The 25,313-nt window shown below is 44.2% G+C and overlaps 1 protein-coding gene across 1 annotated transcript; it reads right to left on the reverse strand.

Moving 5' to 3' along the window:
- Positions 1 to 335: 335 nt before the first annotated feature.
- On the reverse strand, positions 336 to 19,559 carry LOC310765529 (calcium-activated chloride channel regulator 1-like). The gene is made up of 15 exons (XM_083620612.1): positions 19,419 to 19,559; positions 17,861 to 18,041; positions 16,695 to 16,835; positions 16,095 to 16,245; positions 13,736 to 13,847; positions 12,538 to 12,706; positions 11,386 to 11,607; positions 9,562 to 9,786; positions 8,560 to 8,737; positions 8,160 to 8,266; positions 7,097 to 7,327; positions 6,057 to 6,321; positions 3,433 to 3,597; positions 2,499 to 2,741; positions 336 to 2,130 (listed from the first exon to the last, which is right to left on the reverse strand). Exons 2-15 carry the CDS (start codon positions 18,014 to 18,016, stop codon positions 1,841 to 1,843), a joined length of 2,655 nt encoding a protein of 884 aa, XP_083476738.1. The 5' UTR covers positions 18,017 to 18,041; positions 19,419 to 19,559; the 3' UTR covers positions 336 to 1,840.
- Between the last annotated feature and the right edge of the window lie 5,754 nt (positions 19,560 to 25,313).

Raw genomic sequence — 25,313 nt, forward strand, 5'->3', positions numbered from 1 at the left:
GTAACTTTTCACGGTCAGAATTTGGAAAAAAAGTGAGGCTTATAGTCAGGCCAATATGGTAATTAAAAACAACAACAACCAGGAATATGATTGACATTGCACTGATGGAATAAGTTAGTCGGGTTCTGTTATGACTCACTCTGGGGACTTTAAAGTTCACTAGTTAGTGAACTTTAAACAATAGGCTTAGTGTGTGTGTGTGTGTGTGTGTGTGTGTATCAAACGGATCAGCCCGGGGTCATTTTCTGCAAAGATGCCAGGATAAACAATTGAACCACAAACTGGGTTCTTCCTTTGCAAAGGAAGATAGATGAACAGATAACCAGAGCAAAAAGGAAAGTTCGAAGCTTTATTGCATAACAAAATGTTACACAGGTTAGGATGTCTTCTCTCCCTTGTGAAGAGAAACACTGGAAAGGGCGAATCGAAAGTGAAGGCATAATCCTACTAGTTCCCTAAGCCTAGTGCACTCCCACCAAGGAGAGAAACACACACAAAAGCAGAGGATCCTGGCCAGAGAGCTCTGTACAAAAAGGGAAAAATAAAGTGAGAGATGGAAGCACTGTGGTCATGTCTCGCCCTTGAAAATCCCTGCTGTGCAATATTATGTGAATCTGCAACCCTTTTTTGTGAATTGGTTCTTCTCCTAATTGCCATTGAGAGTGCGCTGATTTTATTGCCACATATTATGGAGAACATATTATTGCCACATTTTATGGAGGGACGCGGGTGGCGCTGTGGGTAAAAGCCTCAGTGCCTAGGACTTGCCGATCGAAAGGTCGGCGGTTCGAATCCCCGCGGCGGGGTGCACTCCCGTCTTTCGGTCCCAGCGCCTGCCAACCTAGCAGTTTGAAAGCACCCCCGGGTGCAAGTAGATAAATAGGGATCGCTTACTGGTGGGAAGGTAAACTGCGTTTCCATGCGCTGTGCTGGCTCGCCAGATGCAGCTTTGTCACGCTGGCCACGTGACCCGGAAGTGTCTCCGGACAGCGCTGGCCCCTAGCCTCTTAAGTCAGATGGGCGCACAACCCTAGAGTCGGACATGACTGGCCCGTACGGGCAGGGGTACCTTTACCTTTTATTATGGAAAACAAAAGTTCTCTCCCATAGAATCTGTCTTGTCTTGTGAACACAGCACTCTTCTCTGCCATGATCCAGACTTTTGAATTGTAATATTTTTCTCTCCACATGCATGGGAGCACCCCACATTTCAAAGACCCACAGTTTCTGCATATTAAAGCAGGAAAACTCCAGATTGCTAGCTTGACAGTTATATCTCAGTCCTTTTCTCCTGCCTTCCTGTAAGCAAAAACCACCTTAGCACATAACTGTGTAACTGTTCCATTGCTATGCTGTCACTAGAACTATTTCTTAGCAAAGCTGAAGCTTTCTGCTCACCAGATTTCACAAGCCAACTGCGTTAAAAAGAGTTTTCTTAACTTGAAAGAATAAAAGGCTAAAGAGGTTTAGTACAGGCTGTTAAAAGTGTTACATGTGAATATCTCACAAGCATAAGTGTCTCTAACAAACATTAACTTACCAGGTTGCCAAACACACAGGTTTGCCCTAGTGCACTTGCTTATTAGGGTTGCCAACTTACTAAATTCACATTTAAAGATAATGATGCATTTTAATCGCAACAATTCTGCCATGAAATATTTGAGTACAATGTATTTAAGCCATTTCTATTATGGAAGCTGCTTAGCTGTAGACATGAAAATTACAAAAAAAAGCATACAAACAATGAGCCAATTAAAATTCAAAACAGAAACAGAATCCTAGCTGTATTATTGCATTCCAGTATCAAGACTTTTGGTTTTTTGTTTATGCAAAACACAAACTACAGACAAAAAGTATCATCTGGGGTGGTTGGCAATATGGGAACAAGCACGACTGCTCTGGCTATATTAGATGCTTCTCCGACATTGTTGCTACCATCAATGGCACGAATGGCAAAGTAGATGGAGGTGCCATTCGATTTTTTTAAGTTTTCTGCGTTATACTGGAAGGATTGCTTGACCCCAGCGACTTCCATTTTCAGACCAGCGGTATTCACAGAAGTGGCTGTTTGAAAAGCTGCATCTATCAACGCCGAGGGATCTTCACTCATTTTTATTTCGTACCTTTCAGCTGCAAAATAAAGAACAGCCAACAGGGCATGCATTAAGATGTGCGTCTTCAGTCGTGCATCAAGGATAACAGCGACAGAAATCCTTTTCAATGCATTTCAAACTTCCTATCCACAGGTAGCCCTCTGCCCTCAGCAACGGTGGACCAGATGGGATGAAATCCCTCTTCCCAGAGCAATAACATAATGCTACTGTAATATAATATTACAGGGAGTTAAGGCTGCTGCAAATAAAAGTGGTGGTTGGCTCCCCACACACCTTTTTATGCACACACACACACACACACACACACACACACTCTACAGTCTTACTGATTGATTGATTGATTGATTGATTGACTGACTGATTACAGCAGAATTTTGCACTTACCTTTTCCTTCATCATAGTCATTCCCAGGAGCTGTCCAGGACAAAAGGAACTGATAATCACCAAGTGGTTTTATCTCAAGGTCAGTGATTCTACAGGGTGGGAAAACATCTTTTTTACTACCACCAGGCGGAACTCCTGACATTACAAAAGAGCCACCTGATGCCACTCTACTGAAATTTCCTACGTCAACTTCGATGTCATCATCACGAACTTCCGGTTTTGGGGGATTCATATTTATTACACCTAGGAAGGGAGGGAGGAAGGAAAGAAGGAAGGATGATAAATTATATGGTGAGACTACAAACCTCCAAACTTCCCCATTATTTTGAAAGTCCCGTTTATTTCCTTTTGTGCAAACCCAAAACAAAGACAGAATATACAGAAAATCATAATTATTTTCTTAAAGCAGAGCTTTCGGGGTGGCTGCCCCTGTTCTATGGAACAACATCCTGTTGAGATTTGACATCCCGCCCACACTTTCCGAAACACATTTTTTTATTCTGACAAGCTATCCCAGCTGGATGAAGAGTTCTCTACTGTAGGTATCCATTTTAAACGAATCTTCCGTTATTTTTTTGTGCTGTTTTGTAACCGTTTGCATTTTCTTTTCTACATTGCCTTGGGGCGTAACTGGAAGGTGAAATAACAACAACAACAACAAATCTGCTGTAGATCTGTTCTCTCTCTCTAACCCACTGAGTTGAGAAGCACATGGCAGATTTGAATATTGCAGGAAAGAAGGATGTGCGTACATATATGTGTGAACGTGTCAGAGATATGTACTCAAGTGTCCAGATCTACATAAAGACAACGATGGGGAGGGAAATGGCAGAAAGAAGTTTGTTTCCTTCTGGAGATGCCCAGTGTCATTCACACTTTGAGAATCGCAGAGCTAGCATACCACCAGTATTGCTATTTCATAACAAATCCTTACCATTATTTACAAACCCTGGTGCAAAGAAAGCTTGACTTTGCCTACGGATCCTTCTGCCAGTCTTGCCTTGCCCCTGGACCCGCACTTTTAGGTTGTGTCGACCATTTACTTTGAACGATGTGAAATATCTTGAGTAGATTCCGTCATCCTTTATAATGTCGGCACCTAGGTACATCAATATTAAAATTAAACATCCAAACCCAACACCTCACTGCTATTAAAAAAAGAAAAAGAAACCCTACATAACCTATGTAGGAAATGTTTGTTTCACAGTACAGTGGTGCCTCAGGTTACATACGCTTCAAGTTACATACGCTTCAGGTTACAGACTCCGCTAACCCAGAAATATTACCTCGGGTTAAGAACTTTGCTTCAGGATGAGAACAGAAACAGTGCTACGGTGGCCCAGCGGCAGCGGGAGGCCCATTAGCTAAAGTGGTGCTTCAGGTTAAGAACAGTTTCAGGTTAAGAATGGACCTCCGGAACGAATTAAGTACATAACCCAAGGTACCATTGTATCTGCTCCTGTTCTAATGAAAACAGTAGAGTGCCTAAATCTGAATATGTAGTGATATAGAGTCAGAAGTATGTTAATCCCTGTTCAACGCAGGCCAACACAACTTGTAACTCGCCAACCTGAAGACAGCAAACCAGCATACATTGTGGCCTTCTGCATGCTTGACAAGCTCCATTTTCTGCAGTCCCGGGCAGTTAGCAAAATTAAATTTATCAAGCTCTTGGTGGGCTGCCATTGCTAAATATAGCCACGACTGCCTTTCCCCTCATGAACTTGCCTGGACTGTAAGAACATCATCTGAGCCCCTTCTTACATGGCAGTTTCTAGTTCAGCAAAATCAGGTGAGGCAAAGGTCATCCGCACCTGAGCCAGATGCTTCATTTGTCTTTGGGAGTAGGCCTATTCTGGCATCCTTCAAGTGATGAGGGGCAGGGCTCCCTCCCGCCCAGCCATAACTCAGGGGAACTTGGTTCTAGCCCCTCTCAGGTGGAAGCCATTGCCATTAAAAGAGAACAAGGGAAGTTCCAGCACCTCTTTTCCTAGGAAGATGGCACTGATGAGGGGGATAACTTCTGAAATGGGAAATCGTTTCCACTTCAGCAGGCTCCCTGCACAATTTAGGGTTTCGAAATATGTAGGGAGTAGAGCAGGCTTCTCACAGCAGACGTTCATTACCAACTGATGGAGGATGACAATGTGGGCAGCTGTTTCCTCCATTCTTCATGTGATTCTAATCACATAGAGGCTTAAAGCATCCAGATGGGGCCATTAGCTCCTTGTATATCAAGAAGCTGGACCATAAAGAAGGCTGATCACCGACGAATTGATGCTTTTGAATTATGGTGCTGGAGGAGACTCTTGAGAGTCCCATGGACTGCAAGAAGATCAAACCCATCCATTCTTAAGGAAATTAGCCCTGAGTGCTCACTGGAAGGACAGATCGTGAAGCTGAGGCTCCAGTACTTTGGCCACCTCATGAGAAAAGACTCCCTGGAAAAGACCCTGATGTTGGGAAAGATGGAGGACACAAGGAGAAGGGACTGCAGAGGACAAGATGGTTGGATAGTGTTTTTGAAGCTACCAACTTGAGTTTGACCAAACAGCGGGAGGCAGTGGAAGACAGGAGTGCCTGGCGTGCTCTGGTCCATGGGGTTACAAAGAGTCGGACACGACTAAACGACTAAACAACAACAACAACATATCAAGAAGCACACCTGGAAAACAGACCCACCAACTCTCCCTATTTTCCAGGGACGTCCCTGATTTGATTCCGGAATGTCCCGCTTTTCCTAAGGATGTCCCTATTTTCACTGGAGAAATGTTGGAGGGTATGGAGTTCACCGACCCCCAAGCCATCTGAATGCAATCCTGTATAGGGTTGTGTTGTTGCTTTTAAGTGTTTAATGTTTTATTATACTTTTAGATATGTTGGAAGCTGCCCAGAGTGGCTGGGGCAACCCAGTTAGATGTGTGGGGTATAAATAGCAAAATTATCATTATGGAATGGGACGTCCCTGTTTTCATCGGAGAAATGTTGGAGGGTATGGGAAAGCATGGCATCTCCTTGCTATCTCTCACAGGTTGAAAGACAGAAAGAGTGAAGGTGTTAGCACCTAGAAGGGTTTTGCAAAGACCCAGAATGGAGTCTTCCCTATTGGTCTCATCTCAGGGATAGAGCATATGTTCTGCAGGCAGTTTATATCTCTGGCAACGCAAGCTAAAAGGGATCTCAGGCTTTGGGGAGGACATAACTGTTTGCCAGTCAGTTTTGCGTTTTATGCCTGTTTATGAGTCTACGTTTTAGAAGCCGATTATTTCATATTTGATATTACGTTGAATGTTGTATTATACTATACTATTTTATTGCATTTAATTTTATTTCAACTATGTGCGTAGTCTGAACTGGGACTTTTTAGTGGTTTGCAAATGTCGTAAATAAGCAAACAAATTATTTTTAAAAATTAAAAAAATGGCTGGTTTTGAAAATACAATCGCCAGGCATCTTGACAAGCCACCACGTCGCATTAGATAATGCTAGACTAAACGAGTTAACGTTCTGATTCTGTGGGAAATGCATAGTGCCGCAAACACTTCAAAACAAGCTTACCTGCGCCATTGTCCAAAAGCTCTAGATCCACAGCTGCTCCATTGTCTGCTTCAATTGTGGCTATGACTTTTGCACCAGTCACAGGTAAGAACCCTTGGCTGACTTCTGCATGAATAACCAACGGATCAGGAAACTTATGCGTTCTTTTTATAAGAGGCGTCACATGAACTGGAGGCACAGTTGCTGATCTTGCTCGGCTCGTGACTGTTATTGTCATGGTTTGAGCTGTATTTTGATTCTGCAGGGAATACATCCAGTCTCCTGCCTGGAAATCAAGTGATGATAAATAGAAGGATATTAAATATCCCATATCTAACTGTTTATAAATACAGTTCCTATTTCCTTCGGTTATTATTATGCTTTGATAAGATGGGGTGTCTTTTTTTATTGAAAATATACCAAGAGCAGATACTGGCAGCAGCGTCATGCTAGGCATTTGATGAGCCAGGAAATGAAAAGAACGTCTCATGGCACCTTCCAGACCAGAGGTTCCCAGACTTATTTGGCCTACTGCACCCTTTTCAGGGAAAACAAAAATTACTCAGTGCTCTCCTGGGAAAGGAAACATGTATGAATGGCTTTTCAACTTTTTCTTGTCTTCTTTACTTATGCTTCCACCACCCCCTTATTTTTATTCAATGCTCCCCATTTGCATCGGAGGTTCCGGGGGCCCCCAGGGGGTGGTATCTCCTGCCTCCGTCCCAGAGCCAGACAAGCGCTTTCTGGGCTTGGGGAATGAGGCATGAGACTGTGCCAGGATCCTAGAGGCCTGCTGCCGCCTTCCCTGAGCATGCGCAGAGCGTCTCCCCCGCCCCTTATGCCCGCTTGGTTGTCCTTCCTCCAGCCATTTCTAGGCTGAGAGTACTGGCACCTTCTCTTCTAGGGGAAAAAAAGCACTGTTAATATCATTGCAAAATCTTACACTGAAGACTTCTAGAAGTAAATGGCTCTTCCCCACTTGCATAATGTATTCTTATTTTCCAAAGGAAAGGGCACACAAGTAACAGAAGAGTTATCTGCATAGAGAGTGGATATTTTACCTCTGCGATTCCACTAATCTGGAGCCGGGCTGTCCGTAGGTTGGTTTTATCAATTATGAAGTCCTTTGTACCATACTTTTTCCCCTTGGGATCTGTCAGTAACATCTCTGGTGGAGTTGTGCTTGTGCTCCACGTAATGACAAAGAAAGTGTCTTTTCCCACCGTTTTATCAATGGATACTGTACCATACATCCATTTCTTGGCAGCTACTTGCTGCGCTTTACTTTCAAGCTGTTGGGGGTGGGGAGAGGACATAAGTACGCTGATATATTTGAAAAGTTTTATAACCTGAATAGATCTGCAACGGGGATAAAATTGGTATCCTACAATATCTCCATGGTTAAAGACATGGAGGAAAACAAATGATGTAGCAACTCCAGCTCAATAGCCCTTCCCAGATATAAGATGCTGGATGCTTAATCCATTCCCTGCAGATGCCGTAATTTATTTTCCTGCACCAAATATATTTATTGTGGTTGCATGTGGCCTTTTGCTGGGTGCTAGCCACCTTGTAAGTTTTAACCCAAAAGGTTTGCTACAAACGCCAAGTGTCAAAAACATGCAGTTTAAGGAGATTTTTCTGACGGCATGTTTGACTTCTAAATGAAGCTCAAAAACAGGGACAGTCTCTGATCAAATGTAAATCAATGATCTCAGAGGTTGACTCTGCGAGACACACAACTCTAATTCCACAGGCAAAGAGAAGTAAATTTGCAGCCGATACAATGGGAAATTTGGGGGGCAACTCTAGGTGAAGCAACAGATCTGACACCACATTTTGGCAAAGAGTAGTCAATGAGACACAATCTGGAATGGGACCATGGTGCTTATATGACCACACATTCAACTGAATTAGGACCAGTAAAAATTGAAATGTTGTTTCAGCGCTGCCAAAATCCACCTGTGTAAGATCTGTGAATTCTGCCTGGTTCTCCTGCTGCACAATACTAGTAAAATATGGACTATAGAATTAATTTTATTTTGTGCTTTAAACATTTTTTTTTACAGTGCCTAATAGTCGTAGCAGAACTGCTTATTTCACTCTAATCTTTGCAATGCATACCTGAATAGATTGTTGACTGAGATCTCCACTTCCTGAAGAAATTCCGCTGAAAGCATCAATGAGACCGTTGGAATTCAAGCTGTCAGTGGCAGCAAATTTCAGACCTCCTGGAATGCGATTGAAGGAACAGTTAGGATACTTGGTTAGATGGAATAAAAGGCAATACATTGTTGTAGTGTAGTCTTTTATACATCTGTGTGCAAAATACATCTGTGCGTCAGTAAATATAAAGTAGGTGTCTAGAGCACTGAAAAGCAGTGAAGTTTCTGTGGGCAAGTAGGAGGAACATGGTGCGGATGAACGTAGCATGGCAGGGGGCTGGGCCCACTAGTAAACTCACTCTTAGAGAAACCCCAGTTGGCACCAAGTGGACTGAGGGTGTGGCATTCTGCTCCCTTACCCGTCATGTCTGCCAGCATTTCAAGTTCTTTTGCAGCGCTTGGTCCCAAAGCAATGGTGTGGATTATAGACCCACTATTTCGAACTTCGGTAAAGCAGGAATTTACTTGGTTATCTTCTCCATCTGTCAAGAGCACAATTTCACAGCCTCTGGTATTTGGGTACTTCTTTAAAAACACCTGTATGGAGCAGAGCATTTAGAATCTTAGCAGCAACTAGGAATGTGGAAGCCACCGGGCACCATTTGTGCTTAAAATGAACGAGAAAATGCTACAAAGCTCCGCTAACTGTGGTGTGTTGCTGCTGTTCTGTGTGAACTAATTCCCTACCTGTAACAAAAGCAGAGTTTGGTGAGATGGGTGCCATATCTTCCATGGTTGTTAATAAGGAAGTATTAGCATTTGCTATTTCACACGAGAAAGCTGTGGTTATAGCGGTTAAAACCATGGACTAGGACCATGGTTTGAAACCATGGAAACGTTGGCCAAGACTATGGTTTGAAACCCCACTCAGCCATGAAGCTCACTGGGCGACCTAGGGCAAACAGTCTCTCAGCCTGAGAGACCACCTTGACCTCCTCAGAGGAAAGGTGGGATAGAAGGACAATAATAAACAATCAAACTGAGAGGCTTCCAGTTCATAGATGGCAGAAGCCACACCTGGTGGAAGCCACTTTTGCCTCCAGTCACTTCAATGGATACAGAAGTACACTCAAGCTAGGAACCTGATCTTTCAGAGGATTGGGACTCCCTCCAGAACTGGTTGAACTTACCCCGGCAGAACTTATCCAGAACTTACCCAGGCAGTGGATCCACCTGCAAATAGCATCTCTATCTTCTCTGCACTGAGTTTCAGTTTCTTGGCTTATATGAGAGAGCATACCTGCTGAAATACCCTCTTGTACACAACCCTTAGATACACAGCAGCCCTTTAAACTTTTGCATCTGGCTACCCTACAAAGAAGAATAGGAATAAAAGGATCTGGAATTTTATTCTTTTTCACCTGAAATGCTGACCGCACTCCAGAACATATGTTAGTTCCTCCACCAGCTGAAGTAGGAAGAAACCCTGCAAGAGTTTTGCGCACACTGTCGCTGCTGATCTGCCTCAGTTGAGTCTGGACTGTTGCCGCGCTATTGAATGTGACTACTCCAACCCAGGATCCCGCTTCAATAATCTGCAGGACGAATATTTCCGCAGCTTGCTTCAGCCGACCAATGCGATCGCTCTGCATAGGAATAACAATAATATTAATAAAAAAAACCAGCATTCACAGAACTGCCAGTGGATTCTGGGAAGCAAATAAAGATGACTGAAAATGCAGCTGTCAATTATACTTTAAAAAAGAAGGCTTGATAAACTTATGTGGATGTAGGCAAATGCATAATGTTCATGAGTTTCCAAATAACCTCATCCTTGTTGCGATTTTGGGCACAATCCATCTGGATGTTTTCCTGCACAGGCTCCATTGAAATGGATGGGAGGTTTACAAGAGCACCATTCGTTGCAATGGGGCTTGTCCCACAAATTCTGCTGTTGGAGAATGATTATCCTACAATGTTTTTGTGTCTGATATTCAAATTTCTATATGCTAGTATAGAAATATAAACTCTATTCCAGAATGTGCCCCCCCCAATTTGCTTAGCAGTTGTTTAGTTAGTTAGATGATGTAAAGCCTGCCTTTCAATTAAAAGATTCCATACATTTCTCCAATGAAAATACGGACGTCCCATGTCTCTTAAATCCACTTCAAGGACTATTACCAGACAGGCCCATGCAGTGGGGGTGTGAGGCAGCCAGGTACACTTCCCTGGGCCTCAGAGGGCTAAGCCAGCTGGGGGGCCCTGCCAGGGATTGGTAGTTTTGGGTTTGAGTTTATAACTTTAGTCTAACAAGACTCTTGCCCCAGGCCTCCGACAAGCTCTGCACAAACCTGTCACCAGAATACAGGAAAGCCAGGGCAGCAGGAAAATGCATTTACAGCTACCCATCCCAGGAGCTATATGACTTCCTCCAACCCCCACCATGTGTCTACCATAAACTTCTGTAGTGGGGTATTTCTTCACTAGGGAAGCCTTGTGCAGCTGTTGATGTTTCCTGCACAATTGAGAAACCTGAAAGACCTGATTGATCTGGCCAGATCAGGATTTCCCTTGCCTCCTTCCATTCACTTTCACCCCTGCAGTTTTCACCTCCCATGTTCCATCTCTTCCTCTAGGTTCCCTGCACCAACTGGGGATTTACGATGAGCAGACCTTGCATTCTACCTCAGCCAGGTTGCCCACCCTTGCCCTAGAACTCTTCTCCTGTATGAATTAATTACTGTAGTTTCATATATATCCAAATTAACCAAATCTAGTCTAAAACCAAAAACAGGCTCCCTGTCTATAAGGCTGAGGGCCTTCTGGCGGTTTTCTCACTGCGAGAAGCCAAGTTACAGGGAACCAGGCAGAGGGCCTTCTTGGTAGTGGCACCCGCCCTGTGGAACACCCTTCCACCAGATGTCAAAGGGAACAACAACTACCAGAGCTTTAGAAGACATCTGAACGCAGCCCTGTTTAGGGAAGCTTTTAATGTTTAATAGACTATTGTATTTTAATATTTTAATATTTTAATATTCTATTGGAAGCCACCCAGAGTGGCTGGGGAAACCCAGCCAGATGGGCAGGGTATAAATAATAAATTATTATTATTACATAAAACAGCATGGCATTTATGACAGAAATGTCAATGCTGTATTGACACTTGTTGTCACTATTGACATCAATTCCATCATTTTTGAACTGTCTCGAAATACTTCTTCTGAGCGCCGAAAACATAGACTCACCGAACCCATACTTCCAGAAACATCAAGTACTAGGCACAAAACTCTCTCCTGTTTTTGCAGCAAAGTGATAGTGGGGCTAGGCGGAGGAGCTCTTTGTGGAGTTGATTTGGCAAAGTCAGGAGAAGTCGTAATTACATCCCAGGTGCTCCTGTAGTTGCACATTTTATTCTGCATATTTGTTGCTTTAGTATTGTGGTTGCTTTTGTCACAGAACTGAGTAACCTAAATAAAAGGTAAGAAGAATAAATCAAGTTCACAACCTTATAAGCAATATCTACCTCATGGCAGCCATTCCTTGGGAAGAGGTGCTACTAAAGTGGACATTCTTTTTCAGACAAAAAGAACAGATGAACATATGCTTGTTTGTTCCCTCATTCCTTCGCTTGCTCACCAGCTAGCTTTTCACTCTGAGCAGTTTCCTGCCGAAGAAGGGAACATACCCTCCAACATTTCCCTGGTGGAAATAGGGACGTCCTAAGGAAAAGCAGGACATTCCAGGGTCAAATCAGAAACCAGGATGGCTTCTGTAAATCCTGGACTGTCCCTGGAAAATAGGGACAGTTGGAAGGTCTGAGGGCGAACATTGAAGGGTACCTCAACTCTACTCACAAACCAGAAACATTTTGCAGAACCCCACACAGTTATCCAAATGTTAGTTGTTCTGTTGCAGAGAGCAACAGAACCCATCTCACTTCCTTCAGTCTGACTATGTGCCTCAACTACCTCATTCGGCTTGCACTTTTTTTGGCAAAGTTTCTGACAGCCAATTGCCGGCTGTGTCCGAACATATGGCAACCCTACTGTTGGACCTAGTGGCTGCTCAGTCAGTCTGGGTCCCTTAGCTTGTGCTGTATGTAGCTTCTATAAATTGAGAGAAGGTTTCAAGAGGGAAGGACGGGAAAACTGCAGGCCCTTAAGAAAGAGTTTCTTCTTGAATTGCTAGGTCAATATAACTAAATTTTGGTTGGAATACTTTCTCCCCAGCCCTAACACAATCTTATTGGTGAAACACACACACACACACAAACACACACAATTACCTGCAAGAATTGAAGCTAAAAATCTCCAAATATTATATTTAACTTAGCAAAAATCCTGCATTTTTGAGGCATTGGAGAAAAATAAATCCCAACTAAGACCTATCATACTTACCGATGGGATACTTTGCACATACATTATAGATGTTGGAGTATTTTGATTTTTTTCTGGAATGAATTGGCACCCAGATTCATACAGCTGAGTTTTTGGTTCAACTTTGCATGGTCTAGTAGTTCCATCAGCGAGCAGGACTACGTAGCTACCCTTGAAAGTAGCTGGGCACCTAATCAATATAACAGAAACAGACATGGTCGGTTTAAAAGTCAATAAATAATCACATGCTGGTATGATTGTATGCTATCTTGTTTTCTGTAATGCCACGACTGCTAAGACAAACTCCAGTGCCCACCAGCCCGGCCTGAAGATCAGATTGTAGAACTCTTCATGATGGGCGGAGATGAAAGAGTTTGAATCAATTATATAGATGATTTCTAGACAGGTACTTTATTCAGCAAACATGTGGTTCAGATCTGATTTTTATGTGTGCTCAGTTGGTACATTAGCTCATGTCAGAATGCTCCTAGCAGCTCCCAGCTGGTTGCCCAGGAAAGTATAAAAACAAGGAAAAGTTTCTTACAGTCCCTTTTTATTTCAATATTAACAGAGAGAGGCTATAGAACCCAGCCTCTTGGATAATGGCGTTGTCCTGAGTGAGTCTCCACACACACACCCCATCTCTCCCACTTCCTCATTCCTCACTTCTACGGGTGCTGCTAAGTGCCCTCTGTCTTTGAGCTCTTTGCTCTCCTACTTTTAAGGCTTGCCGGGTTCTGGGCGATGGAGGGTCTGGAAAGCTTTCTAGTAACTAACTCCTCCAAGCCATGCCGATATCCAGGCCTGTCTTCAGCACACAGCAAATGGCGTCTTTTGTTTGGCATTGTGGGCCACTGGAAACAAAATTGCCAGGTTAGACTCAGGTGAGGAGCAAACAGAAGTAGGGACAACCCACTGAAACGTCACCATGCCAAAAGAAATGCACTACTGGGCTAAATTGTGTGCAGGACTGTGGCTGAGAACAGTCTCCAGAGAGACTGAGTAAGCTGGCCGAAAATAAGGTCTTGGGCAGCGGAAAAGTGGGCACTTGCCCGAGGGCAGGACATTACCCCCACTTTGCCCTAATGAGAAATCTCTTCCATATATCATCAAAGCTCATCCTCAAGACAATGATTCACACCGCAACCAAACGAACGAGCCCAAGGCAAACATCACTTATAAAAGAAGAGATGCATCTGTTGGAGATTTGGGGTGGTACCTCGTTGCTTCAGGCATGCTGTTTCCCCCAGGAGAGTAGAAAGGTGCATCGTCGTTATATTCATCAAAGACACCCCATCGGAGATGAGCCCACTCATGGACAAGGACTCTGCCTGTGGAAGATCAAGGACAAAACCTAAGATACCTTTTTTAAAAAGTACAGTATACAGGTAGATAGAAATCATTGCCATGAATAGTGAGCAAGTATCTCAGGGACGCGGGTGGCACTGTGGGCTAAACCACAGAGCCTAGGACTTGCCAACCAGAAGGCCGCGATTCGAATCCCCGCAACAGGGTGAGCTCCCGTTGCTCGGTCCCTGCTCCTGCCAACCTAGCAGTTCGAAAGAGTGTCAAAGTGCAAGTAGATAAATAGGCACTGCTCCGGCGGGAAGGTAAACGGCGCTTCTGTGCGCTGCTCTGGTTCGCCAGAAGCGGCTTAGTCATGCTGGCCACATGACCCGGAAGCTGTACGCCGGCTCCGTCGGCCAATAAAGCGAGATGAGCGCCGCAACCCCAGAGTCGGTCACGACTGGACCTAATGGTCAGGGGTCCCTTTACCTTTACCTTATGTCAGGGTACCTCAGGCAGGTGGTAAGAATTAGTCCCCAAAGTGGGAGCATGTGATGGGGCTGGATGGTTGCCAGCATCCCCCAGCCCCTATAAGCCTTCGGTGGGGCGGGGTAGGGGGAGAGAACACACCGTGTTTTAGACTTGCTGTTTGATGTTCTGTAGCTGGTGCTCGAGAAGAAGCCAATCAAGCCTGGCAACCCATTCGGCGCCTGCGTGTGATTGATTACTAGCTTGGATGGAGGACTTAGGAAAGCAAACCCCTCCTTGACAATTATAACACACCCATCCCACAAACCCCCCCCCTAAAATAAAATCTGAAATGTTGTGCAGTCATACCAATGGTTAAGTATCTATTATTATTGGATTAGCCTTCTTTTCAATCTGAGCTCTTCTGTATTTTTGGGGGGGGGAGGTAGTGCTGCTTAGCAAATGGTGGAAGATGCACCGCTATTTCTACCGTTCAACAAACAATTAAAAATTCAATTTAGCTTTCCTTGTTATGACTGTGTACGGTGCAACGGAGGAGGGCTATAGTTGTCAAGTTACAGATTTGAAAATAAGGGACCAGCAGCCTCAAAAATAAGGGATCAGCAGCCAAAATAAGGGATTTTCCAAGCACAGGTATGTTCAACTTCTGAGCCCCTACAAGCCAAAGGTAGAAAGCCCAGCCAGCAGCCAAACGAAGCCTCAAGCGGTGGTTCCCACAGCACAGAAACCCGGCAGCAAGGGAAACCACCGTCACCTCTCCACTGGGAAGCGCTGAGCAAAGGTAAGTCCCCAGGCAACGCGGCCGATTTGATCGGCACAAGGCATGCAAACTCCACCCCCCAGTCGTTCTTAGACTCTTTATTGGGTGAGCAACACAGCCAAGCAACACAGTTGGAGCCTCCCTCCTTCCTGGCCAGCAGGGAGGGAGGGAGAGGACCTGCTTCCTTTGAAACCCGGGAAATTTAAGGGACATCATCAATAAGGGACAGCAGCGGGACATGGCCCTGGGATAAGGGACTTTCCCACCAAATAAGGGACGGTTGACAGCTATGAGGAGGACAAGACTTAAGCTTTCCACAGCCTCTTCCGGATCCTGCCAGCCCTCCTTTGATTCAGAAGATGGATCTCCCACAGTACTCCGGCCTCCCCAACCACAAGGACTGCCCAATAAGGTGAGTGCCCTTTAAAGGCAGCCATCTTCTTTTGGAAGGTGGGGCTCACTATGCACCCAGTCAAGATGTCTCAGTCTCTGGCCCAGTCTAAGTGCTTCCAGAGGCATCATCATGCATCACTTCCTCAGAAGGGCTGTGGATCCCTTGTATTTCTGACGGAGTATTGACTTAGCCTCTTGATGAGACACTACCGGGCTTCTCCTGTGAGCCTTGAGCTCTCACAGAACAGGATACTCCTTGGCTATGGTCATTTTAAGTCAATTCTTAATGGCTTCAGATATTAACCCACAAGAGAGTCTGAAAGTACTTGATTCAGACCACATATACCTCCTAAATGTAAAGCACATGACTTCTCCCTTAAATAATCCTGAAAACAGTAGGAAGTCATGTACTTTATGGTGTGTAAGCCACCACAGTAACGTTGCTGAAAGGAAACAGAGGCACATTTTTGTGGGTTGAAAAATGTGCTGATGAACTGGACACAGAGATATTGCCGGTTCCTTATGACGTTTTGGTTGCCTTTAGAGTGATAAAGTTTAAAGTGGTATGGGTTCTTCAGGACTTTCCTTACTCTGTTATTTTAGGGAAACTCGAATAGTCTAATCTGAACGAACAGGTAGTAAGTAATACCTCGTGGTCCATAAGCGTCAAGCAACTTGTCATTTGTCAGGAAGTTAGGAGTTAAATGAATGTATCGCCCAGGTTCCCCACATCCGCCATATTGCAAGGTGTAGGGATCGTCTCCATGTTTCAGGTAAGGAGCTGCCACTATGACTTCTGCCTGAAATAAAATAGAATTTGGTTGAAAGATCACCCAGAAAAGCAGCAGCAAAGTACCTTTGATATTAATGCTTTATCGTGATTTTTGCCTCAGCAAAAATCCTCATTATTATTATTATTAATATAAGGGACACTTGGAGGCAGTGGCGTAGCGTGGGGGGTGCAGGGGGGGCCGGCCGCACCGGGCGCAACATCTGGGGTTAGGGCAAATCCATGGGTTAGGGGGCACAAATCCACGGGTTAGGGGGCGCAAATCCACGGGTTAGGGGGCGCAAATTACTTGCCTTGCCCCGGGTGCTGACCACCCACGCTACGCCACTGCTTGGAGGGCCTGCGAATGTACACAGCCCAAATCTATGCCTGTTTACTCAGAAGTAAGTTGAGTTGCCCCAATCTTTTAAAAAATACCCTAAGTACGCCTACATTTCAATGCATTCTTTCCAGATTTACCTTATCGTATGACTCTCTAGTTACTCTTTGATAGTCAGCTTTTGTTTTCCACGTCGAGGGAATGATCACTTTTACAGTCTTGAAGTAAAATCTTTTTTGTGTTGCACCGAAGAGGTAAGCAGATGCTTCTTGAACCATGCCCTAGCAAGGAAAGGAAAGAAAGACCTCCGTGTGTTCAGTGACTAGTATCTGCATTTGGGTTTGTAGAATGTGCACTTAGGGGTGGTGTAACGATTTTAAAGGCTTGCCTTCCCTCTGCCAGGCTTAGGCTGGCTCAACCAGTAGTAGCCCCAGTCTTGAACAGAGCTTGAATCGGATGTACTTTATATTGGCTTAACTTATGCTGGCTTCCTTTACACCAGCTAATTGTATACTGCAACATTTTCTTGCTGTTCCCACCCATATATATAGTATACCTGAAGGAGCGTCTCCACCCCCATCATTCTACCTGGACACTGAGGTCCAGCGCCGAGGGTCTTCTGGCGGTTCCCTCGCTGCGAGAAGCCAAGTTACAGGTAGTGGCACCCGCCCTGTGGAACGCCCTCCCACCAGATGTCAAAGAGAAAAATAACTACCAAACTTTTAGAAGACATCTGAAGGCAGCCCTGTTTAGGGAAGCTTTTAATGTTTAATAGGTTATTGTATTTTAGTGTTTTGTTGGAAGCCGCCCAGAGTGGCTGCAGAAACCCAGACAGATGGGCGGGTATAAATAAATAAATTATTATTATTATTATTATTAATAATAATAATAATTAAAGGTAAAGGTCTAGTCGTGGCAGACTCTGGGGTTGCGGTGCTCATCTCGCTTTATTGGCCGAGGGAGCCGGCATGCAGCTTAGTCATGTGGCCAGCATGACTAAGCCGCTTTTGGCGAACCAGAGCAGCGCACGGAAACGCCGTTTACCTTCCCACCAGAGCGGTACCTATTTATCTACTTGCAGGTTTGATGTGCTATCGAACTGCTAGGTTGGCAGGAGCAGGGACCGAGCAACGGGAGCTCACCCCGTCACGGGGATTTGAACCACAGACCCTCTAATCGGCAAGTCCTAGGCTCTGTGGTTTAACCCACAGCACCACCCGCGTCCCTATTATTATTATTACTATATACTTATATCCCCACCTATGCTTGCACATTCAACACATTCAGAAACGTTTAGCAGTCGCACCTTTATGTTGTCGACAATTTTGTTGTCTTCGGGTATCTGAGGGTTGATTGCAATGACAAGGTCTTCAAACCCACCATTGTTGAGTTTCACCGTGGCATCTGTCACCCCATGTAGCGCTTGTAACATCAATGGAAGAAGCCACCAACTGAACGCCATCTTTGCTTGTGCCTCCTATTCCAGCCTCATGGAGAAAAATGACAGCACAGAAGGGTTATTTGTGCAAGGAGAGAGGAGGAAGCTAAAACTCTGCTGCATGTTTTGTAACCGGACTGGAAATTCTGTCTGGCCTAGATAACAAAGACAGAAAAGCTGATCACTGACCCAGCTGATGGGACTCTGCTGTTGAGAGAGCTATGGGTGTCTGGAGGGTTAGGGGTGAGGTGTACAAAGGGGCTGAAAGGGAGCAGAGAGGTTTGGCAGGAGGTGTCAGATAGGCAGTTATCCTTATATTATTTTAACCCACCTGGGATCTTATGGTGAAGAGAGGAAAGTCAATAAATAACAACAACAGCAATGCAGTAATCATATCACAATAAAACCACACCGTTAATAAAATACAATAAATGGATAACACAAAAACTTAAAACCAGAGCACAGCAACACCTGGGTGGAATTGAAAAGCCTTTACAGTGGGAAACACCAATAAAAGACCCCCACAAGGCAATATCATCTAGGACTCAGGTGTTACCACAGTATTGACCATTATTTAGGGTTGTCACGTGTCCTCTTTTTCCAGGACACGTCCTCTTTTCCAGGGGTAAAATTTCTGTCCGGGTGGCTATACTTTTGGGATGAGACATAGACATCTGGATGAGACATAGACATGGTTGAAGACTTGCTTTCCTCTTCTCTTCTCCTGCCCCGCTCAGCAATATATTACAGCTTCTATAACCTACGTATAGTAGGGGTATTTAAAGGAGAGTCATCATAGCGTCCTCTTTTTTGCTCTTTAAAATATGACAAACCTACCATTATCCCAGCCATGCTTCCACCATAGTCAGGACACAGAGTAAACCCTCTCACCAGATATTAGGCACAAGGCCAGCTGATATGGGAGGAGGTGGGTCCTTCAGGTATCCCAAACCCAATACATTTGTTGCTTTAAAATATAACCAGCAACACTGCTGATTAAGGTAATGTGTGGGACTTTGAAATTCACACTTCAGTGTAATGCCAAGGGCTGAGCTAGACATGGTGTCAGCAGAACACACTAAAGGGAATGACAGAGGATGGTCATCGAAAGACATTAAACCCACAAGCATCCTATAGCTTCTTCCCCATAGCATTTTCCCCATTCACCCCACTTCCACCATAAAAGCTTGGCTGAGGAGAAAAGCATCCTTTGGGAGAGCTAAGCCACAGGGTTGGGGAGAGTTTAGTCCTTTTTTTATCTCCACAGGTCTCTGTTTTTAAATAAAGGGCATACATGAAGACATGCATTTCACACAGCACATAATTTGGCCCCTAGCTTTAGGAATATATCCAGTGAGAGCCTGCTGTGTCGAAAGAGCTAAAATCACATGAAGAAAATTGAAGTTTCAATCCAATACATACTTACCTGGGTGTAAATCCAGCAGGACTAATTTTTGAGATTGATTAGGTTTGCATGAGGCTTGTCCTGCAGATTACTTCCTGCTTTTTAGGACTCTGGCTTGTTCTGAAAGGTTCAGGAGCCAGGAGATCAACGCAGAGAAGTGTGGGTTCGATTTTCCTTTATATAATATCAAAACCAATGGGTCCACCCAGTTTCCCCTAAAAAGGTTTCAAAACCAAAAGGTACACCCAATTTCCCTCTAAATGGTTTCTAAACCAAAGGGTCCACCCTGTTGCAAAATCTCCAAGGACTTTTTAAAGAAGTATAAAATTAGCCAAAACTTTCTGCGGGCAGATGAACTCTCTGTGCTTCTGAGTTCTTTCAAAAGCTATGTTTAGAATTTGCTTCTAGTGCCCTTTGAGATTTCACCCTAACGATTCACTTGCTTGGCTGCTAGTCATTCTGGAGGCAGGATGAAGCCAAGCTACACAGTTTTCTAACTTTAATCAGTCAATAGCTGTTTTTTTTAGACTACAATTCCCATCATCCCTGCAGCACTCTGTAGCATAAATACCAGGGGACCGAAGAGCATTCTCCCAGTGCTACTCTCTGGACATTGAAGGTTGGGAACAGAGCCACCAGAACACATTGATAGCCACCCTGTAGAGTCAGCCCAGAAGTCAGCCCATGGTCTATTATATTAATAAAGGTAAAGGAACCCCTGACCCTTAAGTCCAGTCGCGGACAACTCTGGGATTGTGGTGCTCATCTTTCTTTACTGGCTGAGGGAGCCGGTGTTTGTCCGCAGACGGCTTCCGGGTCATGTGGCCAACATGACTAAGCCGCTTCTGGCTAACCAGAGCAGCGCACGGAAATGCCGTTTACCTTCCCGCCGGAGTGGTATCTATTTATCTACTTGCACTATTGACGTGCTTTCAAACTGCTAGGTGGGCAGGAGATGGGACTGAGCAACAGGAGCTCACCCCGTCGCGGGGATTCGAACTGCCGACCTTCTGATCGGCGAGCCCTAGGCTCTGTGGTTTAGACCACAGTGCCACCCGCATCCCTTCATTATATCAATAGCAGCGGAGAAATTGAGAAAAATTAGCAGGACTGTATTACCCAACCCTTCTCTTTATAAAAGTCATCTATGACCTGAAAACAGAGATAATGTATGTACTTTGGTTGTTGCTGTTGTTGTTGTTTAGTCGTTTAGTCGTGTCCGACTCTTTGTGACCCCATGGACCAGAGCATGCCAGGTACTCCTGTCTTCCACTGCCTCCCGCATTTTGGTCAAACTTATGCTGGTAGCTTTGAGAACACTGTCCAACCATCTCGTCCTCTGCCGTCCCCTTCTCCTTGTGCCCTCCATCTTTCCCAACATCAGGGTCTTTTCCAGGGAGTCTTCTCTTCTCATGAGGTGGCCAAAATATTGGAGACTCAGCTTCAGGATCTGTCCTTCCAGTGAGCACTCAGGGCTGATTTCCTTAAGAATGGAGGGGTTTGATCTTCTTGCAGTCCATGGGACTCTCAAGAGTCTCCTCCAGCACCATAATTCAAAAGTATCAATTCTTCGGCGATCAGCCTTCTTTATGGTCCAGCTCTCACTTCCATACATCACTACTGGGAAAACCATAGCTTTAACTATACGGACCTTTGTTGGCAAGGCGATGTCTCTGCTTTTTAAGATGCTGTCTACATACAATTCTTAATAATAGGGTTGTTGAGCTTTTTTTTGGGGGGGGAGTTGATTTTCTTTTGTCATACGTCCGAATTCATTTCAGCAATTTCCCACCAGGCACAGCTTCCGACTGCAGTATTCTGGCTATGTCCAGAAAATTCCAGATGTTTGACAACCCTTCTTATTAAATAATAATAGCCTTTTTGGCTAAAATGTTTGCACAATCTACTGGTTCAAGGGTCCCCCTTTAAGGTAGTGAGGACCACCCCCCCCATGCAATGAAACATCCTACACATCTGAGGCCCACCCAATCACCGCCACCTCCAGCTTGGTTTCTCCAGCCATGCTGGGCAGGGATACAGAGAGCATTTACCAGGTCCATACCTGCCACACCCTGTTCATGAGATCGAGTCGCACAAACTGAAATTGATTCTGCAAAGTTGGACAAGATGCAACTCCGCCCCCCTTCAAAATGGTGGACCAGGTGATGGCAGAAGACCTCTGTTGCCTCCAGGTGCTCATTCAGACCAAGAGGCGAGGTCAAGTTCTGGACAATCTGGAAAATCTCTACTGGACGTCTACTCCACGAGTATATAACCATTATCTAGCCTTGCTTTCTTGCTTTGAACTCAGTAGAGTTGTGGGCTCCACAGTGCCAGAGAAGGTCTCAGGAGTGATAAATGTAACAAGCCTTCTCATCTTGCCATTCCACAATGAGATGAGAGCCTTGACCAGATCATGGGCTCTTTCCATTGGGGAAGCCCCCAGAATGTTCAGATGGATCTATCAGATCCTCAAGTCTCTGAGGGTGCATGACCTTAATCAGTCGGTGGAATTGGGTAATTTGAAAAAGGAGAAGTCTCCGAATATATTAAAAAGAGGAAGCTTCTTTCTGGGTAACAACTGGAAAAGGTAGATAAGAAGCAATCCATATCCTCTGTGGATGGGCGGATGGGTTGGTGCAGTTCCATGTAGTATTCAGCAAACACATGTTTTATACCTTTAGAAGGAATGGTGTGTTGTTGTTTTTTAAAAAACAATTTTTTATTTAATTTTCCATTTTAACAATCCAATCAAATCACATTAAATATTCCAAATTATAAAAATACATATCATATAGTCCAAATATTCTGCCAAATAAATAAATTTTTATTGGGACTTCCCATGCTTCAAGTTCGGGGGGGCTGCTCTGATCATCTCATATCTCTACTGCCTTGAGTTTCCAATAGTTCCTTTAAATCTTCCTGTTGTTAACCTTCCTTCTTTCATGGTCTCTGAGTTGTTTCCACAGGCGAGTTGAAGTAAGCAATAGAATAAATGGTTTTTACCCTGCTGCCATCGGAGTGAATAGAATCTGGCATTTAGCTTTCCCTCCTTTGAGAACATTCGCTAGTAACTTTTTATCATACTCATCCTTTTGCTTTATATAAACCATTTGCTCAATTCTTTTTCCCTCAATCTCTAAGCACTCCAACCATTATGTTTAGCTGCCAATTACCTGTATGTTTTTGAAGAGCTTTTAGTTCTGCTTTTAGTCTAGCAATCTCCTCTTGCAGAGCCACCAGGGCTGCTAGTTGTTGTGTGTGTGTTTTCCATTGTCGCTGACTCTCTGATAATAATCTTCCACACACCTGTCTACCTAGCATCCCACATTAATGGGCAGAGGCGGCAAAGGGACCTCGGCCCCTAGGAGTTGGTTCCTAGGCGTGCAAGTGTGCGTCCACAAATGCACAAAGCCTTCATTTGCCCCCCCCCATCCCAAAGGCTGCAGTCCTATGTGTAACATCCCATTGCACCCAGTCAAACTTTCTTCTGACCTATCCTACCCCCAGATGTTTTCACACGCACAAAGTCACAAAGCAATACAAGTTTATCCTTCCCACTGTTGGTGTTTTATTCTCTTTCGTTTCCAGGAATGAATGACTCGGGTGTAGCAGCAAGTAATGTGAATACATTACAGTGGTACCTCAGGTTAAGTACTTAATTCGTTCCAGAGGTCTGTTCTTAACCTGAAACTGTTCTTAACCTGAAGCACCACTTTAGCTAATGGGGCCTCCTGCTGCTGCCGCGCTGCCAGAGCACAATTTCTGTTCTCATCCTGAAGCAAAGTTCTTAACCTGAAGCACTATTTCTGGGTTAGTGGAGTCTGTAACCTGAAGCGTACGTAACCTGAAGCGTATGTAACCTGAAGCGTATGTAACCTGAAGCGTATGTAACCCGCGGTACCACTGTACATCAGGGAGAAACATTCCGGTTATATTAGGCAAATTTGCACACAAAAATGGGTGTAGGGAGAGAAATTTGCGCTCAAATGCTAACAAACGATCCTGAGCACTTTTTGTTTTTAACAAAATGCAACCATGGAAATGCGGAGACTCAAACCTGAGTTTGGACAAATGAGAAAGTGAGAAAAATCAAAACGAAGACATTCACGCAGTCCTCTTGATTGGCTTACTGGGCAGCTTGGATGAAAGCTTTCCTGACTCAAGCCTCACTTTAAGATAGCACACACAATTTCTTGCTGAAAGGTGCCAAACACCAAAAGACAAGAAGTCAAGTTTGCTGCCGCCCATCCATTGGTCCCTCCCAGTGCCTGAAATGCAAACACACCTGTAAAACTAGGTGGCTTTTTAATGCCAATTCCAACAGGTAAGGAGTAGTTTGAGTAGCTCTGAGGGGATATATAGCTGGGTACCACCCATATGAAAAGCAGCAGAAAATTATGAGGAGTCTGATGTTTTATTGTGCTTTTAATATTCTGTTGGGAGCTGCCCAGAGTGGCTGGGGAAACCCAGCCAGATGGGTGGGGTTTACTACTACTACTACTACTACTACTACTACTAATAATAATAATAATGGTTCATTCCAGTTTAAGACAGGGATGGCTCTGGATCATGTTTGTGGAATGCTGTCCCTGGAGACGGGCATCTGCCTCCCTCATTATTGACTTTCAGGAGAAATTTAAAGGCATTCATGTTCACCCAGATATTGAATCTGGTAACTTTGAGAGTGTGTGGTTTCTTTTAAGTGTTTTAAGATGGTTTAATGTTTTTAGATTTAAATTTCTTAAAAAAAATTTTTTTAGGTTCACTCCTTTGGGAGGAAGGACACCGTTTTAGTAAATAAATAAATGCATCTAATTCTTTTAATGTTGAATCATTATTCACCCAAAGGCACTGTTAAGCAACCATTCCGTAGAACTGGTTATGTAGAAAGCATGGCAGCAAAAGCCACACTGACGGTTGACTTAGGTGAAACAAAGGTCTTGACCAATAAAGAACATTAAGCGAGGGGGTTCCCTTTTCTTTACACAAGATATCTGTGGTTGAAATTCAACATTGCACTCTTCCCATTGTTCCATCTGCACAAGCGTTCCAATTTGCAAGACAGAATAATACCTGCATGTACTGCTCTGGTCAGAGTCAATTTCAGGGGGGACATTCGGGGGTGGAATCACAGAATCTTAGATCTTAATACAGAATTTATATTCCTTTAACATCTGCCAAATCAAACTCAATGCAAAAGGTCACCTCTCTTCCAACATCCCTAATACAAAAGGTGTTTTAAAAGGGGTGTATTCTTGCCCCTTTTCTTTTTAGTTTATTTTTATCCGATCTTCCAGAGCACATTCAAAAAATAGAATCACATGCCCCAAAAACCAAAGAATGTTTTAATGTTTAATGTTCTATTATGCTTTATATATGTTGGAAGCAGCCCAGAGTGACTGGGGCAACCCAGTTAAATGGGCAGGTTATAAATAGAATGATGCCGATGATGATGATGATGATGATTAAATAGGACACTCCTATTTTCATCAGAGAAATGTTGAAGGGTATGCAGATATGGTTAAAGCATATTGGTTACAGGCTACAGTGTGGGAAGAATGAAGATGGTTTAGTTAACTTTGCAATACAGTAGTACCTGGGTTACATATGCTTCAGGTTACAGACTCCGCTAACCCAGAAATAGTGCTTCAGGTTAAGAACTTTGCTTCAGGATGAGAACAGAAATTGTGCTCTGGCGGCGCGGCAGCAGCAGGAGGCCCCATTAGCTAAAGTGGTGCTTCAGGTTAAGAACAGTTTCAGGTTAAGAACAGACCTCTGGAACGAATTAAGTACTTAACCTGAGGTACCACTGTATATGAGATTTGTTAAAAGGCAAGACCTCTGCCCAGTGAAAGATATCTTTCGTATCTTGGATCATGACCAGCCCATAGCATTATAGGGTCAGAGCGCTGA

Source organism: Podarcis filfolensis, assembly GCF_964270895.1.
Source record: "Podarcis filfolensis genome assembly, chromosome: 6".
Taxonomy (NCBI): domain Eukaryota; kingdom Metazoa; phylum Chordata; class Lepidosauria; order Squamata; family Lacertidae; genus Podarcis; species Podarcis filfolensis.